Genomic DNA, 24557 nt, shown 5'->3' with positions numbered 1-24557 from the left:
TGCTTCTGAGCTGCTGTCTGCGTACCTCATGAAATCAGCCCCCTCTGTCTCCATCGACTTGGGTTGAGTTCAAACTGCAGCTCGTTTACCGATCGTTCTGCAGAAAAACACAGATTCAGTTCATAAGAGGAAACATTGTATTGTATAATTAAACAAACTTACTTTGCAGTATCTGAAATGACATAATAAAGTTTGCAGATTTCTGCCATCTGTTTCAAGCATTAAGAATGACTAAAAATGCAAAACTGCAAAGTTATGAGATGAATAAAATTAGCAACAAGTTTATTTATAACACGAATTCATATGTTCAACACAGCACTAATACAATTGCAATGTTCTAACACACATCAAAAGAATCAAGAATGCTAATATGCTATCATCTCTAATCTGCAGACTTCAGTTTTGTAGTTGCATCCTTCTTAGAAGCTACGGATTTCTCCTCGTTGTTTTTACCCCGAGCTAGTATGCCAAACACCCAAACTGCTGCGAAAGTGGCCTGAACCGGAGCAAGCCAGTAAACAACCAAATGCTCCTTAGTGATATGTTCCCCATTAGCAAAAGCCCACCCCATCACCTAATGAGCAAACACAAATTTCCAGTTGCTTTCATGGCAACAATTGTATAATTGAATGTATAAAAAATCCGAGGATACTTACAGAGGCTGGATTCATGCAGCCACCGGTTAGGTCCGCGCCTAGGGTATGGAGACTGAGCTTAGATAAGCTGGAAATCCATGTTTTCATGAAGAAACTATCCTTGACCTTTCTAGCCAGCCCGAGGGAGATGAACACGATGCAAAATGTTAGCTGACCTTCTGTTAGTGCACCCTTAGCAATGCCGACATTCAAGACTGGCCCCCGTCCTATCCCAGGAAACGTGCTCAAGATGAGCCTTACGCCATAAATTGCCCCAACGACCTATTCCAAGAGATATGAGAGTAAAAAGCTTTGCTTACCAACACATTTACACAATAAACGAAAACGCAGAGGCAATATAATCATTGATGAGTCAGAAGTTAGTTTCTAAAAAGCACCCCCATTCTACCAAACAGTGATGGAAGCCCGTTTGCTCAAATCAGTTAATAAGCAAAAGTTGAAACACATTCCTTGTCACTTCATTACTAATGTCAACGCCGTTTTAAGACCAAACACTTGAATCACCCAACCCTTAACCTACTAATTGTCATGACAATCTTTGAAAACTCAATAAACCCTGCGAGAGCAAACAATCGCCATGACAAAGAGCACATGCTGCCTCATTTTCAAGCAACTGATCAGCTAAGCACAGTTCTAGATCATGGCAAGCAGAGCTAGGGCGTAATCAAATAGGCTGAGCTCACATCTATTGAAGAGTTAAATTTCTGATTTTTAGTACTCCATATTAAAAATTCAATTTATTATAGAAAATACATCTTAGCACATCTGTCCTGTCCTCATCAAAGTTCCAATCTTGCAAACACAGAGGAGTTTTTATTCACAAAAAGCACAAAATACTTAACACCAGATCTTCAATTCAGTTTATCAAAATATGAATTCCTCATAATTTCCAATCCAGAAGAACTCATAAGACACTATCACAATATTGCCCTATCAATTGAACAGTCGGCTCAACTCACACAGGCACACAAAATATAAATAAGAGTTGTGCAACAAATTGAAAAATTAGAGAAACCAAGAAGAAAATTGAGCTTAAATTTTGGAAATTAGGGAGGGTTAATTACCTGGGCGGGAACTCTGGCGCCAAGAGTGAAGAGGAAATTGGGGAAATCGCAGGTGTAGGCGGAGGAGAGGAGGGAGAGGGGGTTGTAAGCTCCACCGTTGGTTGCCTAGACCATGAAGGCGAAGAAGAACATGTTGAGGATGGAGAGAGCGTATCTGACGATTTGGGCGTCGAGATCGTGAGGTCCATAACCCAAGATTTTGTGCACAAAAATCTTGTTTAGAACGCTTGACCACACCCACATGAAAGACATCGCGAAATCTGCTGCCAGCAGCCGCCGTCCGCCCGCCATTGCTGATTCTCTCTCTCGCTCCAATTCTCAAGAAACGTCAGAGCGAAAGAGAGAGAGAGAGAGTTGACCAATAGAAATTGAGTTTGAAAGAAACCCGAGGAATGCGTGGAGAAGAAAGACATGAACAAACAATGAGTTTAGCAAAAGTTCACCATATTTTTCAAGTCATCGAAACATATACTCAATGTTGGAATCATCTAGAAACCTAGACTAATGAACTCATTACTAAACTAAACATGCTTTACATTTTTAATCACAATAAACTCTGCAAAGCATCTCCCTTCTTGATTCCTCGGAGCAACACGTCTCTCCAAGTACAATGGTGGTCCTCCACCTTGGCTGTCAATCTTGGCTCTTTCACTGCTGCAACTCGTGTGAGATGGAGGATTGGTTCTCCTTGTGTACATGCTGCACTTGCTCTTGTCTCATTCACAACATTAGCTCGTGTGGAGTTGTTTGACACATTTCTCTCGTGCATCATGTTTGGATTTCACACATTGATCAATAGCATTCATCATCTCAGTATTGCACAGTGAGACTTGATCACCTTTGCCTTCACTTCCAACACACCCCCTCAAACCAAGTGAGGCTAAGGACACCACACCTAGTCTCTGTCTTAGCTTCACGAAGGGTTGATGACTCAAGGGCTTAGTGAAGATATCTGCTATTTGATCCACAGTTGGCACATGTCTCAAATCCAACTCTCTATTCATAACCTTATCACGAACGAAGTGCATATCCAGTTCAATATGCTTGGTTCTTGCATGCAAAATAGGGTTTGAAGCTAGTGCAATGGCACTCATGTTATCTACCCAAATCACTGGGCTGCATTTCTTCTTAATCTTCAATTCATTGAGCATCGAAGTCAGCCAAGTCACCTCTGCAGCTGCTTGAGCTAAACTTCTATATTGAGCCTCAGTACTGGACCTAGCCACCACTGTCTGCTTTTTCACACACCATGACACAAGATTTCTTCCATGATAAGCACACACACCTGTAGTAGACCTCATATCATCCAAATCAGCCGCCCAATCTGAGTCAGAAAAAGCTGAAATCTCACCGGTTGTCTTCCTAATCTGAATTCCATAGTCTAATGTTCCTGAAAGATACCTCAAGATTCTCTTTACAGCCTTCCAGTGTGTGTCAAATGGTTTTGCCATATATTGGCTCACCTTGTTCACAGCAAAGTTGATATCTGGTCTGGTGATAGCTGCATATTGCAAGGCTCCTAAAACTTGGGATCAGAGACTGGATCTCCAGAATGTTTGCTGAGTTATGAGCTAGATATCATGGGAGTTGGACAGCCTTTTGCACCTATCATGTTAGTTTTCTTTAGAAGATCTTTGATATAGTTGGATTGACATAGATGAAGACCTCCATCAGTGGTCTTAACAACTTCAACTCCAAGAAATAAGCTCACCTCCCTAAGATCTTTTAAAGAAAAAGAAGAGTTAAGTTGAGAGATCACAGTGTCTATCGAAGTCTGAGAAGATCCAGTAATAAGCATATCATCTACATAGATGAGTAGATAAATAATGTCTTCTCAAATAAACATGGAAACATCTGATTTCGATTGAGAGAAGCCCAACTTGAGTAGAACAGAATGAACTGTAAAGAACCAGGCTCTAGAGGCCTACTTAAAGCCATAGATTGCCTTGTTGAGTTTGCACACCAGATGAGGTCCACCTTGTTCAAAACCAAGAGGTTGCCTCATGTAGATATCTTCTTTCAATTCACCATTCAAAAAGGCATTGTTGACATCAAGATGAGTCACTGCCCATCCAAGAGAGGCTGAGTATAATCCTGATGGTAGTAGGCTTCACAACAGGATTGAAAGTTTCATTAAAATCAAAACTGGGTTGCTGGGAAAATCCCTGAGCAACTAATCTGGCTTTATATCTAGCAATAGCCCCAGATAAATGAAGTTTAATCTTGAAAATTCAAGTACAACCTATAAGATTCTTGCCTGGAGGAAGTGTTGTTAATATCCATGTTTTATTCTTAAGAAGGGCATTAAATTCACTCAGCATAGCAGTTTTCTAGTTAGGAATTAGAAGGGCTTCAAAGGCTGATTTGGGAAGAAGAGAAGTTGAAGCAGAAAGAGTGAAGACCCTAGGCTTGAAATTCCCAGACTTTGATCTTGTTGTCATAGAGTGAGTAGGCTGAGGGGATGATGGAATCGGATCAGTTTCCGTGAGTGGACCAACAGCTGAAGGAGGTTGAGGTAGATGAGAGGCAAGTGAGTCATGAGACTGGGGAATGAGAGCAGGCTGACCTAGTGATAATGAGGTATTATCAGAATCTGAGACAGATGGTGAGGATTCTGATCCAACATCCTCTGCATGGGTTGAAATAGTAGGAGTTTGGATGGGAAGCGAGGGATATTGAACACATGGAGGAGTAGAAGGAGTAGCAGTAGCTGAAGCAGAAGAAGAAGCTTGATATGGAAAAACAGACTCATCAAAAATGACATCTCTAGTCACAATGACTTTTCCATCTGGGAGGAGAACTTTGTATCCTTTTTGAGATATGCTATATCCTAAAAAGATTCCTCTAACAGACCTAAAGTGGAGTTTGTGCTTGTTGTAAGGTCTAGTGTGAGGAAAACACAGACAACCAAAGACTTTTAGAGCTGAGTAATCTGGTTTGGTGTGAAAAAGGGCTTCATGTGGAGAGATGTTGTTGATTATTTTGGATGGCATAAGATTGGTTAAGTGAACAACAGTTACAAAAGAATCATCCCAGAAGTGTTGAGGAAGAAAAGATTGAGCTAGCAAGGCCAAACCAGTTTCCACAATGTGTCTATGTTTCCTTTCTGCCAAACCATTTTGTTGTGGGGTATATGGACAGGAGACTCGATGGACAATCCCACACTCTCTCAGAAAAGGAACTAGCCCTTGAAATTCACCTCCCTAATCAGATTGAAGAATTTTGATTTTTGATCATAAAAGGTTCTCACTCATAGCCTTAAACTGTCTAAAGACAACAGTAAGATCACTCTTGTTTTTAAGAAGATATATCCAAGTAAATCTAGAAAAATGATCAATAAATGAGACATAGTATGAAAAACCACTTATGCACTTAATTGGAGAGGGCCCCAAAGATCACTATGAACAAGTTCAAGGGGAGAATTATGCTGAGTTAGAGACTGAGAATATGAGAGTTTGTGTGATTTAGACACACATCAAGGATAACAAAGTGAATAAGTTTTCATTGCATTATAGTGAATATTACAGTTGTTGAGAGCAAGTTTGACAACATCTAGAGTAGGATGTCCTAGTTTATTATGCCATAAAGACAAATCTGAACTAGAAACTTGATTGGAACTACTGCTGGATTGAAGGCTGGCCAGGCTCAGGGAATGGACAGCTGGACTTTTTGAACTGGAAGAAGAAATGGGGACTATGCCACGCTTGATTGGAGTGTGATCTACTAGGCCACGCTTGATTGAAGTGTGATCTACTAGGAAGTGATATAAACCTCTCTCAAGTGTTCCTTTGAGGACAATTTCCCTGGTGCTCAGGTCCTTAACAAGACAAAATTTGTATGAAATTCAAAAAAGACAGAATTGTCTTGAGCAAATTTGGAAACACTCAGAAGATTTTTAGTTATGTTAGGTACATGCAAGAGATTTTTAAGATGTAGTTTTTTGGAAGACTTAGCTGAGTGAGATTTAATAACACTTTCTCCAATATTTTCAATATTAACAGCAGATCCATTTCCAAGCAAAAGATTCTTACCTCCAGTGTACTCATTGCTTATGTTGAGGTTACTTAGATCATTGGACACATGGTGTGTTGATCTTGAGTCCGGATACCAGCTTGAAGAGGCATTGGAAGCATAGTTGAACTCAGATGGAGTTCCAACAGAGAATGAACCTGATGGAGATCTAGGCACCGATTGAACAAGATGTGCTGAAGGATTAAAGAGTCCTTGATTTTGTTGCTGAGAAGAACTTCCTCTGAATTGAACTTGAGGTGGAGTAAAATTCTGCTCAAACCTGTGTCAACACTTTGCTGCAGAGTGGCCAGGCTTCTCACACAATTGGCAAATGATCTTGTTGTTTCCTCTGCCAAAACCTCTTCCACCTCTGCCTCCTCTATGAAACCTTCCTCCAAAACTTCTTCTATTTCCTGGTTCAGACCTGTTGCTATTGAAGTTGTGTGGCTCTCTTTTCTGTGCAGAATGTTGTTGCACCAAATTCAAAGCAGACTGAGATCCATCTGAGTTGATGGAGTTGTTTCTGGTTGACTCCATTCTTGATTCAAAACTAAGTATGAAGACACTCACATCACCAAGGCTCCATGGATCTGATCTGGATGTGACTGCACAAACTGCAGGATCATAATCTTGTCCAAGCCCTACCAAAATGTGAAGGACTTGCTCAGCTTCTGAAATTCTACATCCAACTGATCCAAGCAAATCAAAATAAGTTCTCATTTTACCCAAAAAATCAGTCATGGACATCCCTTCTTTCTTTAAGTTCTGCATCTGTTGCCGATATTGCATCACCTTGGCTGTGGAGCGGCTTGCAAAGTTAGTTTCTAGTGCACTCCATATGTCTCTAGCAGACCTGAGCCCTACAACCAATGTTAGAGCACTTTCTGATAAGGAGGATAACAGTCATCTAGCCACTCTCCTGTCTTGTCTTTGCCAGCTTATGAAGGCCGAATTGGACACCATGGACTCTCCATCTTGATCAACAATTAGCTGTGGAGGTAGATCAGTTTCTCCCGTGAGAAATCCTTCAAGGCCATAGCCATACACTGCAACATCAACTTGTTGCTGCCACATGAGACAATTTCCATCTGTGAGCTTGACTGAGATTAGAGGAAGTTGAGAGAAGATAGGTGGCAGTGTTGCCACCGGTATAGCTTCATTGGCTTCAGCCATATATTTTTTTAAATAGGACAACAAACTCTAAATTATTTGGGTAGAAGAGACATGATCATAGGAACCATGCTCTGATACCATGAAAGAAACCCGAGGAATGCGTGGAGAAGAAAGACATGAACAAACAATGAGTTTAGCAAAAGTTCACCATATTTTTCATATCATCGAAATGTAACAATGTTGCTTACATATACTCAACGTTGGAATCATCTAGAAACTTACACTAATGAACTCATTACTAAACTAAACATGCTTTACATTTTTAATCACTACAAACTCTGCAAAGCATCTCCCTTCTTGATTCCTCGGAGCAACACGTCTCTCCAAGTACAATGGTGGTCCTCCACCTTGGCTGTCAATCTTGGCTCTTTCACTGCTGCAACTCGTGTGAAATGGAGGATTGGTTCTCCTTGTGTACATGCTGCACTTGCTCTTGTCTCATTCACAACATTAGCTCGTGTGGAGTTGTGGGCACATTTCTCTCGTGCATCACGTTTGGATTTCACACACTGATCAATAGCATTCATCATCTCAGTATTGCACAGTGAGACTTGATCACCTTTGCCTTCACTTCCAACAGAGTTGAGCTGTTGGAAATTGGAATAGGAATAGGAATCTTGTGCTGTTTTTCGGAGAATCAACTACGAAGTGAGGTTTGAAACCTTTTCTGCATTGGTCGGATTTTTTCATTAATGTATGTGGGGCCATGTTTTTAGTGTAGGATATTGGTTCAATTTATATTTTTTATTTTGATTTTGATTACTCTATCAACTTTCATTATCATTTATAGGAGTAGAAGTTTTCTGAATTAAAATAATTTAGAGGAAATCACGTTTTATTTTAGATCAATTCTTAATACTCCCTCCGTCCCATGCTACTCGCACTTTTCATTTTAGGCCGTAAATTTGGGATTGATTTTTTTGTGTAATTAAAAAAGAATTTTAGGTGTAATGAGACATCACTTAATAAAAGAGCTCTTAACTTAAACTAACATATTAATTAAATGCATTAATTCTAACTTAAATTATAAATAGTGTAAGGACTTTGTGACGAGCCGAAAAGTAAACGTGCAAGTAGCACGAGACGGAGGGAGTACAAAATTTACTCTTTGTTTATTCTTTCAGTGAAATCTATTTTAATATTTTTTGGGTAGTATTTTTGGAACCTACATGTGGTCATAATATCAAAAATTTATTTTAAATAAAGAGACAAAAATGCCCTTTAGGTCTTAAAAGTATTTGGAATTTTTTTTCAAAATGTATACAAATCCTTGATTAGAGTTGAGTTAGTATTTATATTATGGATAAATAGAAAAAAATACACCAGCCTTTAGTTAATTCAGGTTTTTATTAAGAATTTTAAATGTGGTGACAAAATACACCAACTTTTGATCATAATTTTTTTTGTCATGAATTTTAAATATCGTGAAAAAATACATCAATTTTCAATTAATTTAGGTTTATATGTACGATTAAATTTTCCGGCGAAACTAATTATACGTGGCGACTTGGATGTCTGCGTCATTGCCAAACACATTCAACACAACAACAAATATCAAGGTTGACTCCCTCATTAGGCCATCCACAATAGGGCGCCCTAAGGCGTACCCTAAAGCCCGTCCCATGCACCGTCACGTCAGCATTTTATCTTCCTGTCCTTCCACCTGCAGTGGGGCGCCCTAAGGTGCGCCCTAAGAGGTGCCATAAGCATTTTACTATTGTTTTGTTATTTAATTTAAATGTTTTAAATATATAAATGCAAACTTATTAAAAAACACAACGATTAACTAAAAGAACGGTAAAAAAATTCATTGATTTAAAAAAAATTACACGAGTTAGAAATAAAAAAATGACTATCCTACAAAAGCCCCAACTTCCGGCTCAACTCATCGCTCAACCTCTGGAGGCGCTCGGCTTGGGCCGGATCTGTACACTTCATAAGGGCGTTGTGTGTATCCAACAACGTCCGCGCCATCGAGGCCGTTGCCAAATCCGCATAGGCAAGTGTCGTCTGGATCGTCGCCGGGGTCGGGGTCGAGATCGGCGAGGGGGGGGCGGCCGAGGAGGATGTCGCCTTCGCCTTCCCCTTGTTCTTCACAGCCTTGACGCCTATGGGACGCCGCCGGGAGGACATCGGTGTGCCGGAACTCTCTTCCTCCGTGAATGTCTGGTTGAGGTCCACCGGACGAGTTCCGCTTTCGCTGGTCGTGTAACCACCAGTGTCGGTGGTCTTCATCCTCTTCGCCGCACCGGTGTGCAGAATCCCGCCTTGGAACTTCTGCTTGTCCCTCAAGAGCGCCAAAATGTTGAAATGCTTGAAGTCGCCGTACATGGACTGGTACGATAACAACGCTCTATCACGCAAGTCGCTCAAGCCCTCGCCGCTTCTCTGATCCCTCGAGCACTTCTCGTACTCCGCCGCGAACAGGTTGACTTGCTTCTTCACCTGATTCCAGTGCTTGCAGAGCTGCTCCCGTTGGCGCTTGTACGCGCTCGGCGGCTTCGCCTCAGTGTAGCGCTCGGTGATGCGCTCCCAGTACGCGAGCTGCTTCTGGTTGTTCGCGAATATCAGGTCCTCCGATATATCCACCCAACACCTCACCAAGACGAGGGTTTCATCCGGCTGGTAGTTCGTACGGCCGGGGGCGTACTCTTCACAAGTTGTCGGAGGTGGCAACTTGTGCGCCCGGTGCTTGGTCCGCTTCTTTCTAGCGGGGGCGGGGGCGGCGGAGGGGGCGCCGGCGCGACGGGAAGCGGCGGCAGGGCGAGTTGGAGACGGCTCCATGTCGGAGAGACCGTCGAAGCAGTACTGAAGTCCGGATCGTACTGCGTGTTGGCGTCGAACGACCGATATTCGCCAGGTTGTGTACCCGGCCACTATGCGCCATCTCTAAACATCGGGCTACTAGGACCTGAGTATCCACCGGAATCCATTTTATTTAAAAGTTAATCGAAAAGTTACAAATGAAAAGTGAAGCTGGGGTATATATATAACAAAATTTTCGAATTAAAAAAAAAAACTAAAACGCGTTGCGCCATCATTCGCGTCGCCCACAGTGGGCGGACGATGAAGCAGACGATGCCCTATCGTCCGCGCTTTGTCCGCAGACGACGCATCGTTCGTCATCCGCGGTGCCACAGTGCTATCGTCCATCGGGCGCGCTATCTTCCGTCCTATTGTGGATGGCCTTATAGTACCTTTGTAGATGTCAAAATAATTAGCATGAAATTTTCAATTATTTATTTAGTATTTTAAGGTGTTATCAATCTAAAAGTTGGTGTATTTTTTTTGAGCATATTTCTAATTTTGTGGAGTATTTTTTTAAGGTGCTACAAACAAAGTCCTCTAAAGGTGGTGTATTTTTATACCACATTCAAAGTTTGCGTACAATATTATAAGTTCGGTTTATAAACTACGTGGAACCGACGGTAAAATGACGTAACATCTCGATCGCCACATAAGATTAATTCACCAGAAAATTTAATCGTGCTAAAAGTTGAATTAACCAAAAAAATGGAGTATTTTTTTTATCACAATTAAAGTTCATGATAAAAATCTGAATTGACCAAAGCTGATGTATTTTTTTAGCTATTTACCCTATTTTATCACCTTAGTATTTTTTATTTTTATATTTTCTACTTTACACTGTTTAATTTAAACATTCATAAAACGTCTCAATTACATAGGGTAAAATATCGTATTTTCGGTTTCAAGCAGTCAAGCTCCTATTCCAATTTTCTTGACAATTCTTATTTTTTTATTAGAGCGTCTCCAATGGTAATAGGTCAGTCATAGGCCAGCCACAAACTCCTCATGCCACATCATCAGCACTAAAAACTCCTCATGCCACATCATTAGGATAAGCAACTGGAGAAGCAATAGGCTAGCCACAATAAACAAAATTATAAAAAACAAATAATTAACAATCACACAAAATACAGAATTAAATTTACGACACAGATACAGGAGAATTCAATAATAATAGTAAAATTAAAAAAAGTACATTAATTAAAAAAAATCTAAGGACGTGCAGTCCTCTGCGCCCACAACTCTTCAATCATCCACTTGGCGCATTTCGACATGTGCCTTTAGGCGGCCGCCTTCATCGTGAGGTACCCCCCTTCGTACCTTGGGGGCGGCCACGCCGTGACTTGGGCCGGGTTCATTAGCATCGTCATTGGCCCAACTAGTCAGTTGTACACATTTATCTTCGACAATCATGTCGTGCAGGATAATACATGCGTACATTATATCAGCAATGCAGGCGACATGCCACAAACGTGTTGGACCCCTAATTGCCGCCCATCGAGACTGGAGCACACCAAATGCGCGCTCCACGTCCTTGCGCGCCGACTCCTGCCGTTCCGCAAATTAGGTCTTCCTCTTATCTGATGTGCATCTGATCGTCTTCACAAAGACGGGCCACCTAGGTTATATCCCATCCGCCAAGTAGTAGCCCATATCATGCTGGTTCCCGTTGGCGATAAAATTGATGGCCGGACCGACACCCTGACACTGCTCATTGAAAAGGGGCGACGAGTTGAGGACGTTGAGGTCGTAGTTCGACCCGGCTACCCCAAAATATGCATGTCAAATCCACAGCCGGTAATCAGCTACGGCCTCGAAGATCATCGTGTGATTCTTTCCCTTGTAGCCGGTCGTGTAGAACCCTTTCCAGGCAGCGGGGCAGTTCTTCTACTCCCAATGCATACAATCTATGTTGCCCAACATCCCGGGGAACCCTTGCTTCTCCCCGTGCATCTGCATCAGATCTTGGCACTCTTCAGGGGTAGGGCTTCGAAGATACTGATCACGGAATATTTCAATGACACCCTGACAGAAATACTTCAGACAATCCAGGGCAGTCGGCTCACCGATGTGGAGGTACTCGTCCCACATGTCTGCCGCGCCTCCGTAGGCCAACTTCCTGATTGCCGCAAGACACTTTTGTATAGGTGTGTGGCCGGGTCTGCCAGCTGCATTGTATCTGAACCGGAAACACAAATATCGACGCTCCAAAGCATCAACGATACGCATAAACACTGCCCTACGCATCCTAAAACGCCGCCTAAAAAGAGGCACCCCAAACCGCGGCTCCTCCGCAAAGTAGTCTTCATATAGCCGCTGATGTGCAGCTACGTGATCCCGATCAATCACTGCTCGTCGGTGGACAACGGGTGGAGGTCGAGGTACCGCCGGATGCAAGGCCCTTTGTATCAACCGGTTTATCTCGCGAGACGTATAGGCCTCCAACTGTTCGTTCATTTGCCATTCGTACTCCTCAGCATCACCACCACTACTACCACCCGCGTTACTCATTTCACGTTGTTGCTCTTGTACAAAAATTAAGATGGAGAGAAAATTCGTTAAAACAAGTGGTGCGGATGAAAATAACGTGCAAATCGCGTATATATAGTGTTTCGAAAAAAAAAAAATTTGAGCTGACCGATCGCTCGCCGATCGGGAGCCTGCAATGGCAGCCAGCCGACCGAAAATCGGCTTGGGTCGCCGATTTTTTCGCCGAAATGGCGCTCGCCTATTCCAATGGTTCGGCGAGCGGACCGGCCAGCACCGGGAATCGGCTAGCCTGTCCGCTCGCCGCCATTGGAGATGCTCTGAGTTTTCTGCAGATTTTACGGGACGAAAGCGCCTCAAATTTCGATTGAGGTTTTCGACTGTGGTGCGTTCTTGCGTTTTCCCTTTCTGACTTGTTTCCGTTGAAATAGGTTATGGGTGTCGATTTTTGTTCTCATCCCCTTTTGTGGTTCTGGAATTAAGGGTTTGTGTGGAATTCGATGTAATGGGATAGTGTTCAACTAAAGCTGCTCTCACTTTAAAATGGCCTTCTTAATTCGGTTATTTGTTCTTGATCTTGTTGAAACGACGAAATCGGTAGATAACTTAGTTTTCAATCTAATTTTATGCGATTTGTTTTGGTTCCGTTTTGATCTGCTGTTTATGCTTTGCTTGATTTATAGAATATTTTCCTTTCTATCACTTGTGTTGTCTAATTCCTGAGCTGGTTTCATGGAATCTTTCCATTATGATTCCCCAATTGTGCTATTTGAGAATGCTGGGAGTATTTGTGCTACTGGTTAGTGTTAAATGGAGTATAAAATGGTAGTAGTAAGTATACTTCTTAATTTCTACTGTATCTGTTAAAAAAGTAAAAAGATTATCTAAATTCCATAAAATTGAATAACTGTGAAATGTGGATTGAATATGCGCAACTTTATCGAGCTAGTTCTCCGGTTAGAAATTACATTATCCAGTTCTTGGTCAGTGTAATTGTTAACTGCACTCTTCTGGTCTTTGGTTGTATGTTAAATATAAATGAGGACACAGAGATGTAGATAATACAATACAATCTTTATTCCCACACGTTTCGATGATTTCACCAGTTGCTTGTATTCGTTCTTTTCTTTTTCGAAATTACTGTCCATGCTTACCCATGCTCGCAGCCTTATCCTTTTTAAAAGGCTTGGCTATTACGATTAAATTGAGTTGGTTGCTAACTGCATGCAGATTCTAAGCATCCAAGGAGGCGCTTACAATGGCTGGTCATAGAGTTGCCCATGCCACGTTGAAGGGGCCAAGCGTTGTGAAGGAGATACTCATTGCAACAGCACTTGGCATTGCTGCAGGCAGCGTTTGGAAGATGCACCACTGGAATGAGCAACGGAAGGTTAGGGCTTTCTACGGCATGCTAGATAAAGGTGAAATCACTGTGGTTGCTGCTGAAGAATAGATATCCCCGGAAACAAATTCTTGATTAGTCCTTAGTTTCTGGACTCGTAAGAGAGATTGCCCAGTTCGAACTCCAATAAATTAAGTCTTACTGTTCTTGATTTCTTTGGATCATCATACCATCTTTTTTCTTCAGTAATCAGTTCTGATATTGAGGCGTTATTGGTTTCTAACTGTCTTGATTTTGGCTATGTTATTTTCGAGATGTATCACGATGATCTCTTTGACTGTTTAATATTTGAAGTAGTTATAATTTGAGCAACAACTTCGGCCACTAAATTATTGTAGTATTTGAAATTGGAAAAATAACGTAGTGTAGCATTATTACGAGGCCATGATTTTATTTAATAAAGATAACGATAAGGAATTTTTATACACGATGACCATAGTTTGTTTTTTTTGAGAAGTCAATGACTGTGTGAATACGAGTATTTATCACGGAGGTCTTCCTCCACAAGAATGCAAATATCTCAAACCATGCTTGATATTTACAGAGAGGGAAAGAATCTAGTTGCAAATTGCAAATTACTATGAAATACTATACAATTTTAAAGATGATGCTTTAGTGGTTTAAATTCGCATGCCATTTGTTAAAATTCAGCTGTAGAATTTCTATAACCAAAATTGTTAAAAATTTGACTGTTTTCTCTTGTAGATTGTGACATAATTGTAAAAATATCGATGCCATTCTATGAAATATATAATCTTTAAATTTAATGAAGACATTTTTGCGCTAATGACATTGACAGAGAGACACAATTACAATTTACAAATGGTGGTTGCCAACTTCTTTCATCGAAATTTACAGATAAAGGATTTATAAATACCTCTTTCTTTTTCATCAAGAATTGCAAAATCCCAGTGAAAATTCCCCAGCTACCTCTTTCTTCTCTGTCCATAGTAAGTCTCCTCTCCTAGCTCTACTCTGTGTGTGTGTGTGCGCGAAGAAATTGACAAATCTTGATGATTTTGAATAGTAGTATATGTGATATTTCGTCTGTTGTTATGTTTGTGTGTACAAAGAAGGAAATGATTTTGGAAATCATTCATTTTTTTCATTTTTGATGCCATTGTTGGCAGTGGATTGAAATGAAAGATTAGTTTTGTACAAGTACTGAAATTGATGATCACCATCTATGCGGCACGGATACGGATACGCGTATCAGTATCCGAAGGATACGGATACGCGGATACGGCTCTTTCCCAAACAACCCGATACGCGGATACGTTTTAACTATTTTTTTAATAAATAATAATAGTGCATAATAAATTACAAAATAGATATTCTAATGTTATTATACAAATAAAAATAATAAAATTACAAAATATTAAAAGCTAAAGTCAATTTCTTTTATGGTCGATTACACCACATCGATTTTTTGGTTATACTTATCCATATTACCAATAATATTGATCAAAATATTTATTTATAGTTACAAAATTAGACAAAGTTAATGGAGTAATAAATTGGCCCAAAAAATGAGCCCCAAATATACTCCTTTTCCATCGTGACTACTTCTTGCCCAATTCATTCTCCCATTTCCAATTTTCTTCAATCCCTAGTTGAGGCAATAGCGGCGCCTCCCCTTTCTTCTTCTTCTTCTTCATATCCGATTAACTGTCGATTTTGTTCCCAAATCGGATTGAAGTTCGTAAATTGAAAGTTGCGAAGTTCTTCGACAGAGATGGACGTTGATTTCGAAGAGGAGAACCTCAGATCTTTGCAGATAGAGGAGGATGAAGGCCCAATACGGCCCAGCTCGCGGATACGCCGAAGGATACGTATCGAATCTGAGGTTTCCCGGCCCAATACGGCCCAGCTCGCGGATACGCCCAGGATACGTATCGACGGTGTATCCGTCGCGTATCGGTATCGGATACGTATCCGATACGCGATACGGCAACAGGGTGGCGTATCGGTGTTATATAGATCACCATCATAGCTTAGAACCCCCAACATAAGCTCTGGTTTTCTTGAAATCGACTTCTTGTAATGACCGGTGATCACATCTCTTTCCGAGCATGGACCAGATTCTAGAAATCATGATCTATAATCTAAAAGTTCTAGCTCATTGAATTCCATGTGATTCGGTGTACACTTTATTTTACGGCCTTAAGTTTTGGTTTCAACTTTAGTGCACCAAGAGACAATACAACATGTTATGCAATTATGTACTATTAATATAGATGTGGCTTTAACCTTTTCGTTAAACTGTTTCAGATCGGTCGTCTGAATTGGAAAAATGGGTCAGACGCTTGGTTGTATTCAAGTGGATCAGTCCAATGTTGCTGTGAAGGAACAATTTGGCAAGTTTCAAGAGGTGCTAGAGCCCGGCTGCCATTGCCTTCCGTGGTGTTTTGGCTACCAATTGGCCGGTACCCTATCGTTACGTCTACAGCAGCTCAATGTCCGCTGTGAAACAAAAACTAAGGTTGTTCGCCATTTACTTGCTGCTTGTTTAACCGTTTTCATCAACTATAATATCTCAGCCAAATAAGAAGAGAAAACAAAATCAGTTTGTAACTGAGAATTCTCTTTTGTATTTTTAGCTATTTCTCAATTATACGAGTTTGTATTATCCAGGACAACGTGTTTGTGAATGTGGTTGCTTCGATCCAGTACCGAGCACTGTCCGACAAAGCATCTGATGCATTTTATAAGCTATCTAACACCAAAGAGCAGATCCAAGCATACGTATTTTATGGTACGTTTGTCTAGATATATTGATTTAACCTGTGTTTTCTGATTAGAAACATAAATGATATGGTTGCGGTGTTGTGTGAATTTCGTGACAGTCATCAGGGCAAGCGTACCGAAAATGGACCTTGATTCCACTTTTGAGCAGAAGGATGAGATAGCTAAAGCTGTGGAAAATGAACTTGAAAAGGTAGCGTAAAACGTATGCTCTTCACAGACGATACAAAGCTTCAACTTACGAAATGTAGACAGAGAGCTTATGCCAATGCGAAGAAATGTGTCTTCATATCGAGAATGCATGAATATGCCTCCCTATTTATAGGCCAAGTCTACTACTCATGGAGCATGTAGAAGCAATGCAGAGACGTTAGATTGTAACGGTCGGCCGTTAGAGACGTTACAAATGTCTATCTTCGAGCATGAACTTGGACAGATGTATCTAGACACCTCTCACGTTGATGTTCGTTTTGGACGACCCGATCAATGAGCACGCATGGACAAATATGTGTCCAATGTGAGATCAATTAACATCTCACTACACCTCAATGTTTTAAAAACTAGACGGTTTGGTGATGAACCAATGCCTAGTTCGGTTCAGTTTGTGCTATAAAATTAGTACAGAATTGGGCCATTTTGGACCAGGTGAGTTGATCAGTTCAGCCGTAAATCGGTGACTGTGTAACCGATTAGTCATTATATAACACCGCTATCACTCCATCACGTACATTTTATCTCAATCCATCCTAGCTTATTTTCCTAGTCACTTTTCACCTTCCCATCCCATCATTTCTTGTTCAACTTTTACTAATGTGCAATTTATGATGGGAAGTTACTTTTTAGATGGAACACCTCTTTCAGTACATCAACTATCCCAAATGAGTAAATTTGGTCCGTAACATTTTATAATATTTTTTAAGGTCCATTAACTATAAGTTAATATCAATTCAACAACTTTTTTACTATTTCCAATATTTTCATGACCTAAATACCCTTAAGGCGATGAAGGGCAATTCAATCTATTTATTCATTCACTTTTTTCTTTCTTCTAATTTATTTGGGATTACCTTTAATAGATCTTATACTATTATTATTAATATATACCATACCTTATTTGAATATTATGATATTATTTTCTAGTTCTAATTAATACTTTTATATGGTTACATTCTCAATTATTTAGATAAAATTAAGATAAATATTTTATTTTAATATATCTCGTAATTTTATTAAACTAAAAATTTAAGTTAATCATAATATATAATATCTACTACATTGAAATAAAAATTTAAAGTAGAAAAAATACGATTCACGAATAGTCAAGAGAATAGATATAAGATCTATGAACAGTTTTCAAGATGTTGTAAATGACCTAATGATAATATTAAGACGCGACATTATGATATTAAACAATTGATAGCAACTATTGATTTTTTATTTAATTAAACAATCATGGATTTAAATTAATCATATATTCAACTAAAAATGTCATTGTCTTTTTTATTAAATTGATTATTGATAATTTCAACTAATTTTTTCAGACTACAATTACTATATAAGAATAGATAGAATAAAACTTAACTCTTTAAATTATTTAAGATTCTATGTATGTTAATAAATTTTATTTTATTTTTAATCATCAATTTTGTAATGCACTTAAAAATAACATATTCTATGTATAGCTTTAAGATTGAAAAATTAATATTCCATCTAATAAATTGAACTACTTTTATATACAAATATTGTATAAGTATAATGTTTACATATATTTATATCTAAGTTATTTCACTATTAATATTAAATATAGTACAATGATTTAAAATATTACAAATAAGTAAAACTAAACGTAAATAATTAATAATAATAGAATACTAATATCATTAAGATATTTATATTTTGAAATTAAAATTAGAGGGAACATCTTTTTTGGTAAATAGACTGAATTGCCCTCATTGGCTTTAAGGGTACTTTGGTCATGAAAATATTGGAAATATGTCAAAAAGTAGTTGAATTGATATTAATTTATAGTTGATGGACCTTAAAAGATATTATGAAATGTTACAGACCAAATTTGCTCATTTGAGATAGTTGATGTACTAAAAAAGATGTTCATACCGTTGGGCTTACTCACATAGAAGAGGAATGAAGGAGGGTCTAAATGAAGGAAAAACTTTAGGGAAGGGGCTTTTCCGTAATTAAACAATTTTCATTTTCTCCAAATTCACCCATCTGCGTCGTCCTAAGGCCACCCGCAACGCGTTATGCGGGTGGCCCGTGTCCCGTTACGCCGTGACGGAACCGAGGCGGGACGCGTTGCAGCGTCTCGTCGTGACCAATCGTGTGACGTCTCGCCACGTCGCCTCGAGCTCCCAGTCGATGCGTGACGCCCACTCGCCGGGCCGCGAGTGGGATTCTTCACGCTGACGCAATAATTCATTTTTTATAAAATTTCGAAAAAAAATTAATTGTGAATACGGTAATGTTACCGTTTTTTATAGCCATTTCCAATTGTTTTTATTTTTTATTTTTTTACTCTATAAATACTCCTAATTCATCCTCATTTCACACACAACTACATATTTATTCTTCCCAAATCATCTCCATTTCCTCTCCAATTTTCATCTCAAATCATCTCTCTTTTATTCTTCCCCCAAATTTAATCGATCTCATGGATCCATATGAGCAAATGCGTCAAATAATGGAAGAATCACTTGAAGAAGATCGACGCCGGGAAGCGGAGGAAGCGCGCCGCCCCAAAGACGCTCCAGGACTTACATCCATCGTAACCGAGAGGAAGCCGCCGCAAGGTTAGTCCGCGACTACTTCTGCGATAATCCGGTGTGGGGAGATACCTACTTCCGTCGCCGTTTCCGCATGCGGCGACCGCTATTTTTCCACATCGCAAATACATTGGCGGACCGGGAAGAGTTTTTCCAAGAAAGGTTCGACGCCGTCGGCCGTCCCAGCCACACGACGCTGCATAAATGTACTGCAGCAATCCGTCAGCTTGCGACTGGACAAACGACCGATGTGTTCGACGAATACCTCCACATTGGAGACAGCACTGGGAGAATGTGCTTGCTCCAATTCTGCAAAGGCATCCGGGCAGCCTTCACCGAGGAATTTCTCCGAAAGCCAAGCACGACACAATACCAGTTCCTGCTCCGCCTTCACGAACAAGTGCATGGCTTCCCCGGGATGCTTGGCAGCGTCGACTGCATGTACTGGCGATGGAAGAATTGCCCGGTGGCGTCAAGGGGGTCGTACACGAGCGGCCACAAAGGCACCCACCCCACCGTTATACTCGAGGCCGTCGCCGACTACCGGCTATGGATCTGGCATGCGTACTTCGGGTCCCCGGCTCGAACAACGACATAAACTTGCTCCAGCAATCCGACCTCTTTGCCGAAGTTTTGGATGGTAAAGCGCCGGCCATCAACTTCACCGCTAACAACCGACGCTATAGAATGGGGTACTATCTTGCCGACGGCATCTACCCGAAGTGGCCAACCTTCGTGAAGACGTGCGCTAGGCCTGTGAACGCAAAGCAGACGCTTTTTGCGCAGAAGCAGGAGGCTGCTCGGAAGGATGTGGAGCGGGCGTTCGGGGTTCTCCAAGCGCGCTTCAACATTATCAAAGCCCCGGCTCGTTCGTGGTTCATGGAGAACATGGTCGACATCATATATACGTGCATAATCTTGCACAACATGATTGTCCAAGACGAAGGACCCGAGGCGGGAAATTGGTTCGACCCCGAAGCCCCCGAAAGCTCAATCGCCAGTAGTCTGCCTCGAAGTGGAGTGCATCCGTCTATACAAGAATGGTTGTCTATTCGGGCAAGGACACACGACTCTTCCGCCCACGCCCAACTCCAAGATGATCTCATGAAGCACATTTGGACAAACTTTGGTGGAGGAAATTAAATTATATATTTTTAATTTTTTTAGGATTTTTAATTATGTTTTTTTTAATTTTTTACGAATTTTATGTTGTAATGTTATTTTATTTTTAATGAAGTGTGTTTTTATTAATTGAATTTGGTGAAAAAAAAATAAAAAAATGAAATTGAATGAATAGTAATTTAAGGGACGGAGGGTTGCCGGTTCTGTCCCTTAGTTAAGGGATGGAGTAAAAAGGTATAGTGGGACCCGCAAATAGTGTTTTAAGGGACGGCTAAAGGACGGTATAGTTAGGGCTGTCAATTTTTGACACGACACGATAGCACGACACGAACCGGCACGAAATTAATGGGTTTGGGTCAGAGCTTATTGGGTTCGTGTCCTTATCGCCATTAAGGACACGAAAATTTCGTGTCGTGTTCATGTCGGGTTCGTGTTATCCGTTAACAAATAATATTTAAATATTATTAATTCTTATTATTTTCTATTTTTAATATTTATTAAAATGACTCTCATAGTCTCATATGGTCGTATCTCATTTAAATCATTTAAATATTTAATCACTTTCCAATACGTGTTGTTATCGTGTCGTGTTGACCCGAAGTGGTTCATGTCGTTAATGGTTCGTGTCGTGTTCGTGTCTGAGGGTAGCGGGTCGTGTTCGTGTTCGTGTTTGAGGTTTTCTTATCTGGTCGTGTTCGTGTTTGTTGTTATCGTGTTCGTGTCGTTATCGTATCGATACGATAATGACCCGACGCGCACGATTTGCCATCCCTAGGTATAGTGACACCGTTGTGGATGACCTAATAGTCTTGTCAACAAAGAAACCTACATATATTTGTTTCTTTAATTATATATATAAAAAGAATATCTATAAGAAAAGGCACATCAGTAGAGAGGGGAAAGATGAGCAGCATAGGCACAGGCTACGACCTATCGGTGACGACATTCTCACCGGACGGCCGCGTTTTCCAGATCGAATATGCCGCCAAAGCCGTCGACAACAGCGGCACCGTCGTTGCCATCAAATGCAAAGACGGTATCGTCATGGTAAAACAAGTTTTCGACTAATCATTTTCTACAGTTTTAAATTGCTAGGCTTTCTCATTTCTCGGATGTTTTTCAAGGGAGTTGAGAAGCTGATTGCTTCCAAAATGCTGCTGCCAGGCTCCAATCGAAGAATCCACTCCGTTCATCACAACTCCGGCATGGTGCCCTATTTTTCCTTAATTCTCCCTATCCATATGTATATGTAAAAATAATTAATAGTTGTAAATTTATAGGAAATTGATCTATTATGCGCTCAAGCTGTAATTTAGGATTTTTACCAGCTGTTAAGTTTTTCTAGAGTTTTGTTGAGGTATTTGTTATTCAAACTGCTTCCTCAGCTATTTTAGGCTTCTGGCTTTCAGGTTTTATTGCCTGTGCTAATGTTGTTTGACCATTGTTAGGCTGTTGCCGGATTAGCTGCTGATGGCAGGCAGATTGTTACACGAGCAAAGTCTGAAGCAACTAATTATGAGAGGTTTGTTTCTTAGACGCTTGTTTGGTTCTCAACTCTTCCAACATTCTTTGTAAGCATGCATACTCCTACATGGAAATAATTCTGATGAGAAGTGATACTCTTATTTTTTTAACTTTATATGTAAGCTCTAGATTGAATTGTTGCCCTATAATTTTCTTCTAAATAAAGGTGAAGTACCTTTAGTTTCTGTTGAACAGCTGAGTCAGGTGAAACTGAAATCTGATAAATAAGGATGTATGGGTGCACCTTTTTTAGTTCTCATAGAGATGTGAATTTCTAGAGCATGAGTTCAGAGTTTAAGGTTCGGAATAGGAGTGAACTGGGATACTAAGGGGTAGGGCTGACAATTTTTGACACGACACGATAACACGACACGAACCGGCACGAAAATAATGGGTTTGGGTCAGAGCTTATTGGGTTCGTGTCCTTATCGGGTCGACCCGTTAAGGACACGAAAATTTCGTGTCGTGTTCGTGTCGTGTTCGTGTCGGGTTCGTGTTATCCGTTAACAATACGTGTTCGTGTCATGTTCGTGTCGTGTTCGTGTTATCCGTTAACAAATAATATTTTAATAATATTAATTCTTATTATTTTCATTTTTAATAGGTTTAACCGTTATCAGGTCGTGTTGTTATCGAGTTGTTATCGTGTCATCTCGTGTACGTGTTGTTATCGTGTCGTGTTGACCCGAATTGGTTCGTGTCGTTAATGGGTTCGTGTCGTGTTCGTGTCTGAGGGTTTCGTGTCGTGTTCGTGTTCGTGTTTGAGGTTTTCTTAACGGGTCGTGTTCGTGTTTGTTGTTATCGTGTTCGTGTCGTTATCGTGTCGACACGATAACGACCCGACACGCACGATTTGCCACCCCTACTAAGGGGTGATCCCTGGTTCGTTAAGTCAGATCATTTTCCTCTATAGAGGGGCGGGGATATAGCATTCTTTAGGCTGGATATCTGTATGAGGTAATATAGTATGAACAGAGACTGCAGTTCATGAGCTTAAAATAAATGAGAATTAGTGGTACAAAATTCAGGCTGGAAATGGCATAATCACCAACAAAATGTTGTACCTCAGATGAATCACTTAAAATTTTTGCCTGAATTTTATCTATTCAATTTTTCTCTGTTTGATAGATGATGGTTCAGAAAAGAAGCTTAGCTTCATAAATTTTTGGTTACCTCTCTATGACTAAATTTGTGATTGCTTACAAGAATTAGTATTCTGTTGTATATTGCTTGGCATATACCTTCACATATTGCTGTATCTTTAATGTCCAGGGTTTATGGTGAAGCAATTCCTGTTAAAGAACTTGCGGAACGAGTGGCTAGTTACGTGCATTTGTGCACGCTTTATTGGTGGCTCAGGTTGATACCGCATTTGTTCTATTTATCAACTTCATTTTCTTGCCTGATTTTCCAATTTAAATCTTACATTAAATTTTGCAGGCCTTTTGGTTGTGGAGTGATTGTGGGAGGTTATGATAGGGATGGTCCACAGTTGTACATGATTGAACCTTCTGGAATATCTTATGTGAGTTTTTATCTCTTGTAGCTTGCAAATGATGGTTATATCATCTAAGATTTGTGTTCAGTCTCAAGTATAGTTTGAATTATATGTAGTGTTCTGAGACTTAAATTTCATTGTACTTATATAAAAATTTAAGCTTTATTCTTTTACATAACCATCTGTGATCTGTATATTTACTGCTACAGAGATACTTCGGTGCAGCCATTGGAAAAGGAAGACAGGGTGCTAAAACGTAAGTTTTCTGTTTCTGGTTTGAAATTCACCAATTCTTGTAAATCATGGATTAATGAGATCCAAAAGGCAGGAAATAAAACCTACTCAGAGCCCCCCGTCTCTTCAATTTTGTAGTCAATACTTTCTCTTTCTCGTTATGTTGCATTAGGGTGCTATAGGTTTGATTCTCGAGGCCATTCAGCCTCCTTAGTTTATGTTATTGATTTCAAATCATTTTCTATTGTGGCGAAGAGCTTTTTCAACTTATGCAGAACTTCTTCATATTTGTCATGCATTTTTCTTTCTATCTACTGCTAATACTGATCTGCTGATGCTGAAACATTTTTTAAACTGTCAGTGAGATCGAAAAATTAAAGCTTTCAGAGATGACATGCCGACAAGGTGTCATTGAGGTGGCCAGGATGTGAGTCATATCTTCTAAAATGATGTTTGGCATATAGTTTTAGACTTTTAGATATATATACAAGTTATGTTTATGTGTTGGCAGTGTCATTATTCATTTTTCTTTCTCCTGGCTTTTCCATGAGCAGCATCTATGGGGTTCATGATGAGGCCAAGGACAAGGCTTTTGAACTAGAACTGAGCTGGGTCTGTGATGAGTCGAACCGCCAGCATGAAAAGGTAATTACTGGTTTAGTATGTTAGGTATCCGTAGCTAATTTCTATGTCCTCTTGCCTTCTAGGTGTATCTTTTCCTGAGCTCGACACGTAATGTTTATATGTCGTATACTGACCAGGTTCCGGAAAATCTACTAGAGGAAGCCAAGGTAGCTGCTAAAGCTGCTCTTGAAGAAATGGATGCAGATTAAGCTGTTGGGTTTTGCTGAGATCCTTAACGCCCTTTCTCATCTGTTTTCCTGATTCCCACCGGTTACATTGTATTAAACCCTGTGTTCGTTTTAATAGACTTCATTTACGGTGAATTGGTAATACGAGACGCTTGCACTTGTTTTTATGGTGTGAGATCATTTGATGGATCAAATGTTGGATTCAAATCTGTCAAATACTTTAACATAAGAGTCCCCTATG

The 24557-nt window shown here is 40.2% G+C and overlaps 2 protein-coding genes and 1 pseudogene across 2 annotated transcripts; 2 read left to right on the top strand and 1 right to left on the bottom strand.

The window, feature by feature from the left end:
- Positions 1-261: 261 nt before the first annotated feature.
- LOC121806822 lies at positions 262-2381 on the bottom strand (annotated as a pseudogene).
- A 12032-nt stretch (positions 2382-14413) lies between these two features.
- On the top strand, positions 14414-17188 carry LOC121806683 (hypersensitive-induced response protein 2-like). Its single transcript, XM_042206802.1, has 4 exons — positions 14414-14551; positions 15873-16083; positions 16236-16356; positions 16448-17188. The coding sequence occupies exons 2-4, from the start codon at positions 15895-15897 to the stop codon at positions 16546-16548; spliced, it is 411 nt and encodes a 136-aa protein (XP_042062736.1). The 5' UTR covers positions 14414-14551; positions 15873-15894; the 3' UTR covers positions 16549-17188.
- A 3938-nt stretch (positions 17189-21126) lies between these two features.
- Positions 21127-24510, top strand: LOC121808596 (proteasome subunit alpha type-3-like). The gene is made up of 9 exons (XM_042209163.1): positions 21127-21295; positions 21373-21456; positions 21697-21770; positions 23045-23131; positions 23213-23297; positions 23480-23526; positions 23866-23931; positions 24059-24149; positions 24266-24510. The coding sequence occupies exons 1-9, from the start codon at positions 21152-21154 to the stop codon at positions 24335-24337; spliced, it is 750 nt and encodes a 249-aa protein (XP_042065097.1). The 5' UTR covers positions 21127-21151; the 3' UTR covers positions 24338-24510.
- The last annotated feature ends 47 nt before the right edge of the window (positions 24511-24557 follow it).

This window comes from Salvia splendens, chromosome 6, assembly GCF_004379255.2.
Source record: "Salvia splendens isolate huo1 chromosome 6, SspV2, whole genome shotgun sequence".
Classification (NCBI taxonomy): domain Eukaryota; kingdom Viridiplantae; phylum Streptophyta; class Magnoliopsida; order Lamiales; family Lamiaceae; genus Salvia; species Salvia splendens.
Note: the sequence above shows the minus strand (reverse complement) of the source record. Positions and strands in the feature narration are given on the sequence as shown.

Bases quoted from the DNA above. Each gene is read 5' to 3' on its own strand.
- LOC121806683 (XM_042206802.1), top strand. From the start codon at position 15,895: ATGGGTCAGACGCTTGGTTGTATTCAAGTGGATCAGTCCAATGTTGCT. The intron at 16,084-16,235 runs GTTGTTCGCCAT...TGTATTATCCAG, and splicing joins GCTGTGAAACAAAAACTAAG to GACAACGTGTTTGTGAATGT. The intron at 16,357-16,447 runs GTACGTTTGTCT...ATTTCGTGACAG, and splicing joins CCAAGCATACGTATTTTATG to TCATCAGGGCAAGCGTACCG.
- LOC121808596 (XM_042209163.1), top strand. From the start codon at position 21,152: ATGAGCAGCATAGGCACAGGCTACGACCTATCGGTGACGACATTCTCA. The intron at 23,298-23,479 runs GTGAGTTTTTAT...TTACTGCTACAG, and splicing joins AACCTTCTGGAATATCTTAT to AGATACTTCGGTGCAGCCAT. The intron at 23,932-24,058 runs GTGAGTCATATC...TTCCATGAGCAG, and splicing joins GTCATTGAGGTGGCCAGGAT to CATCTATGGGGTTCATGATG.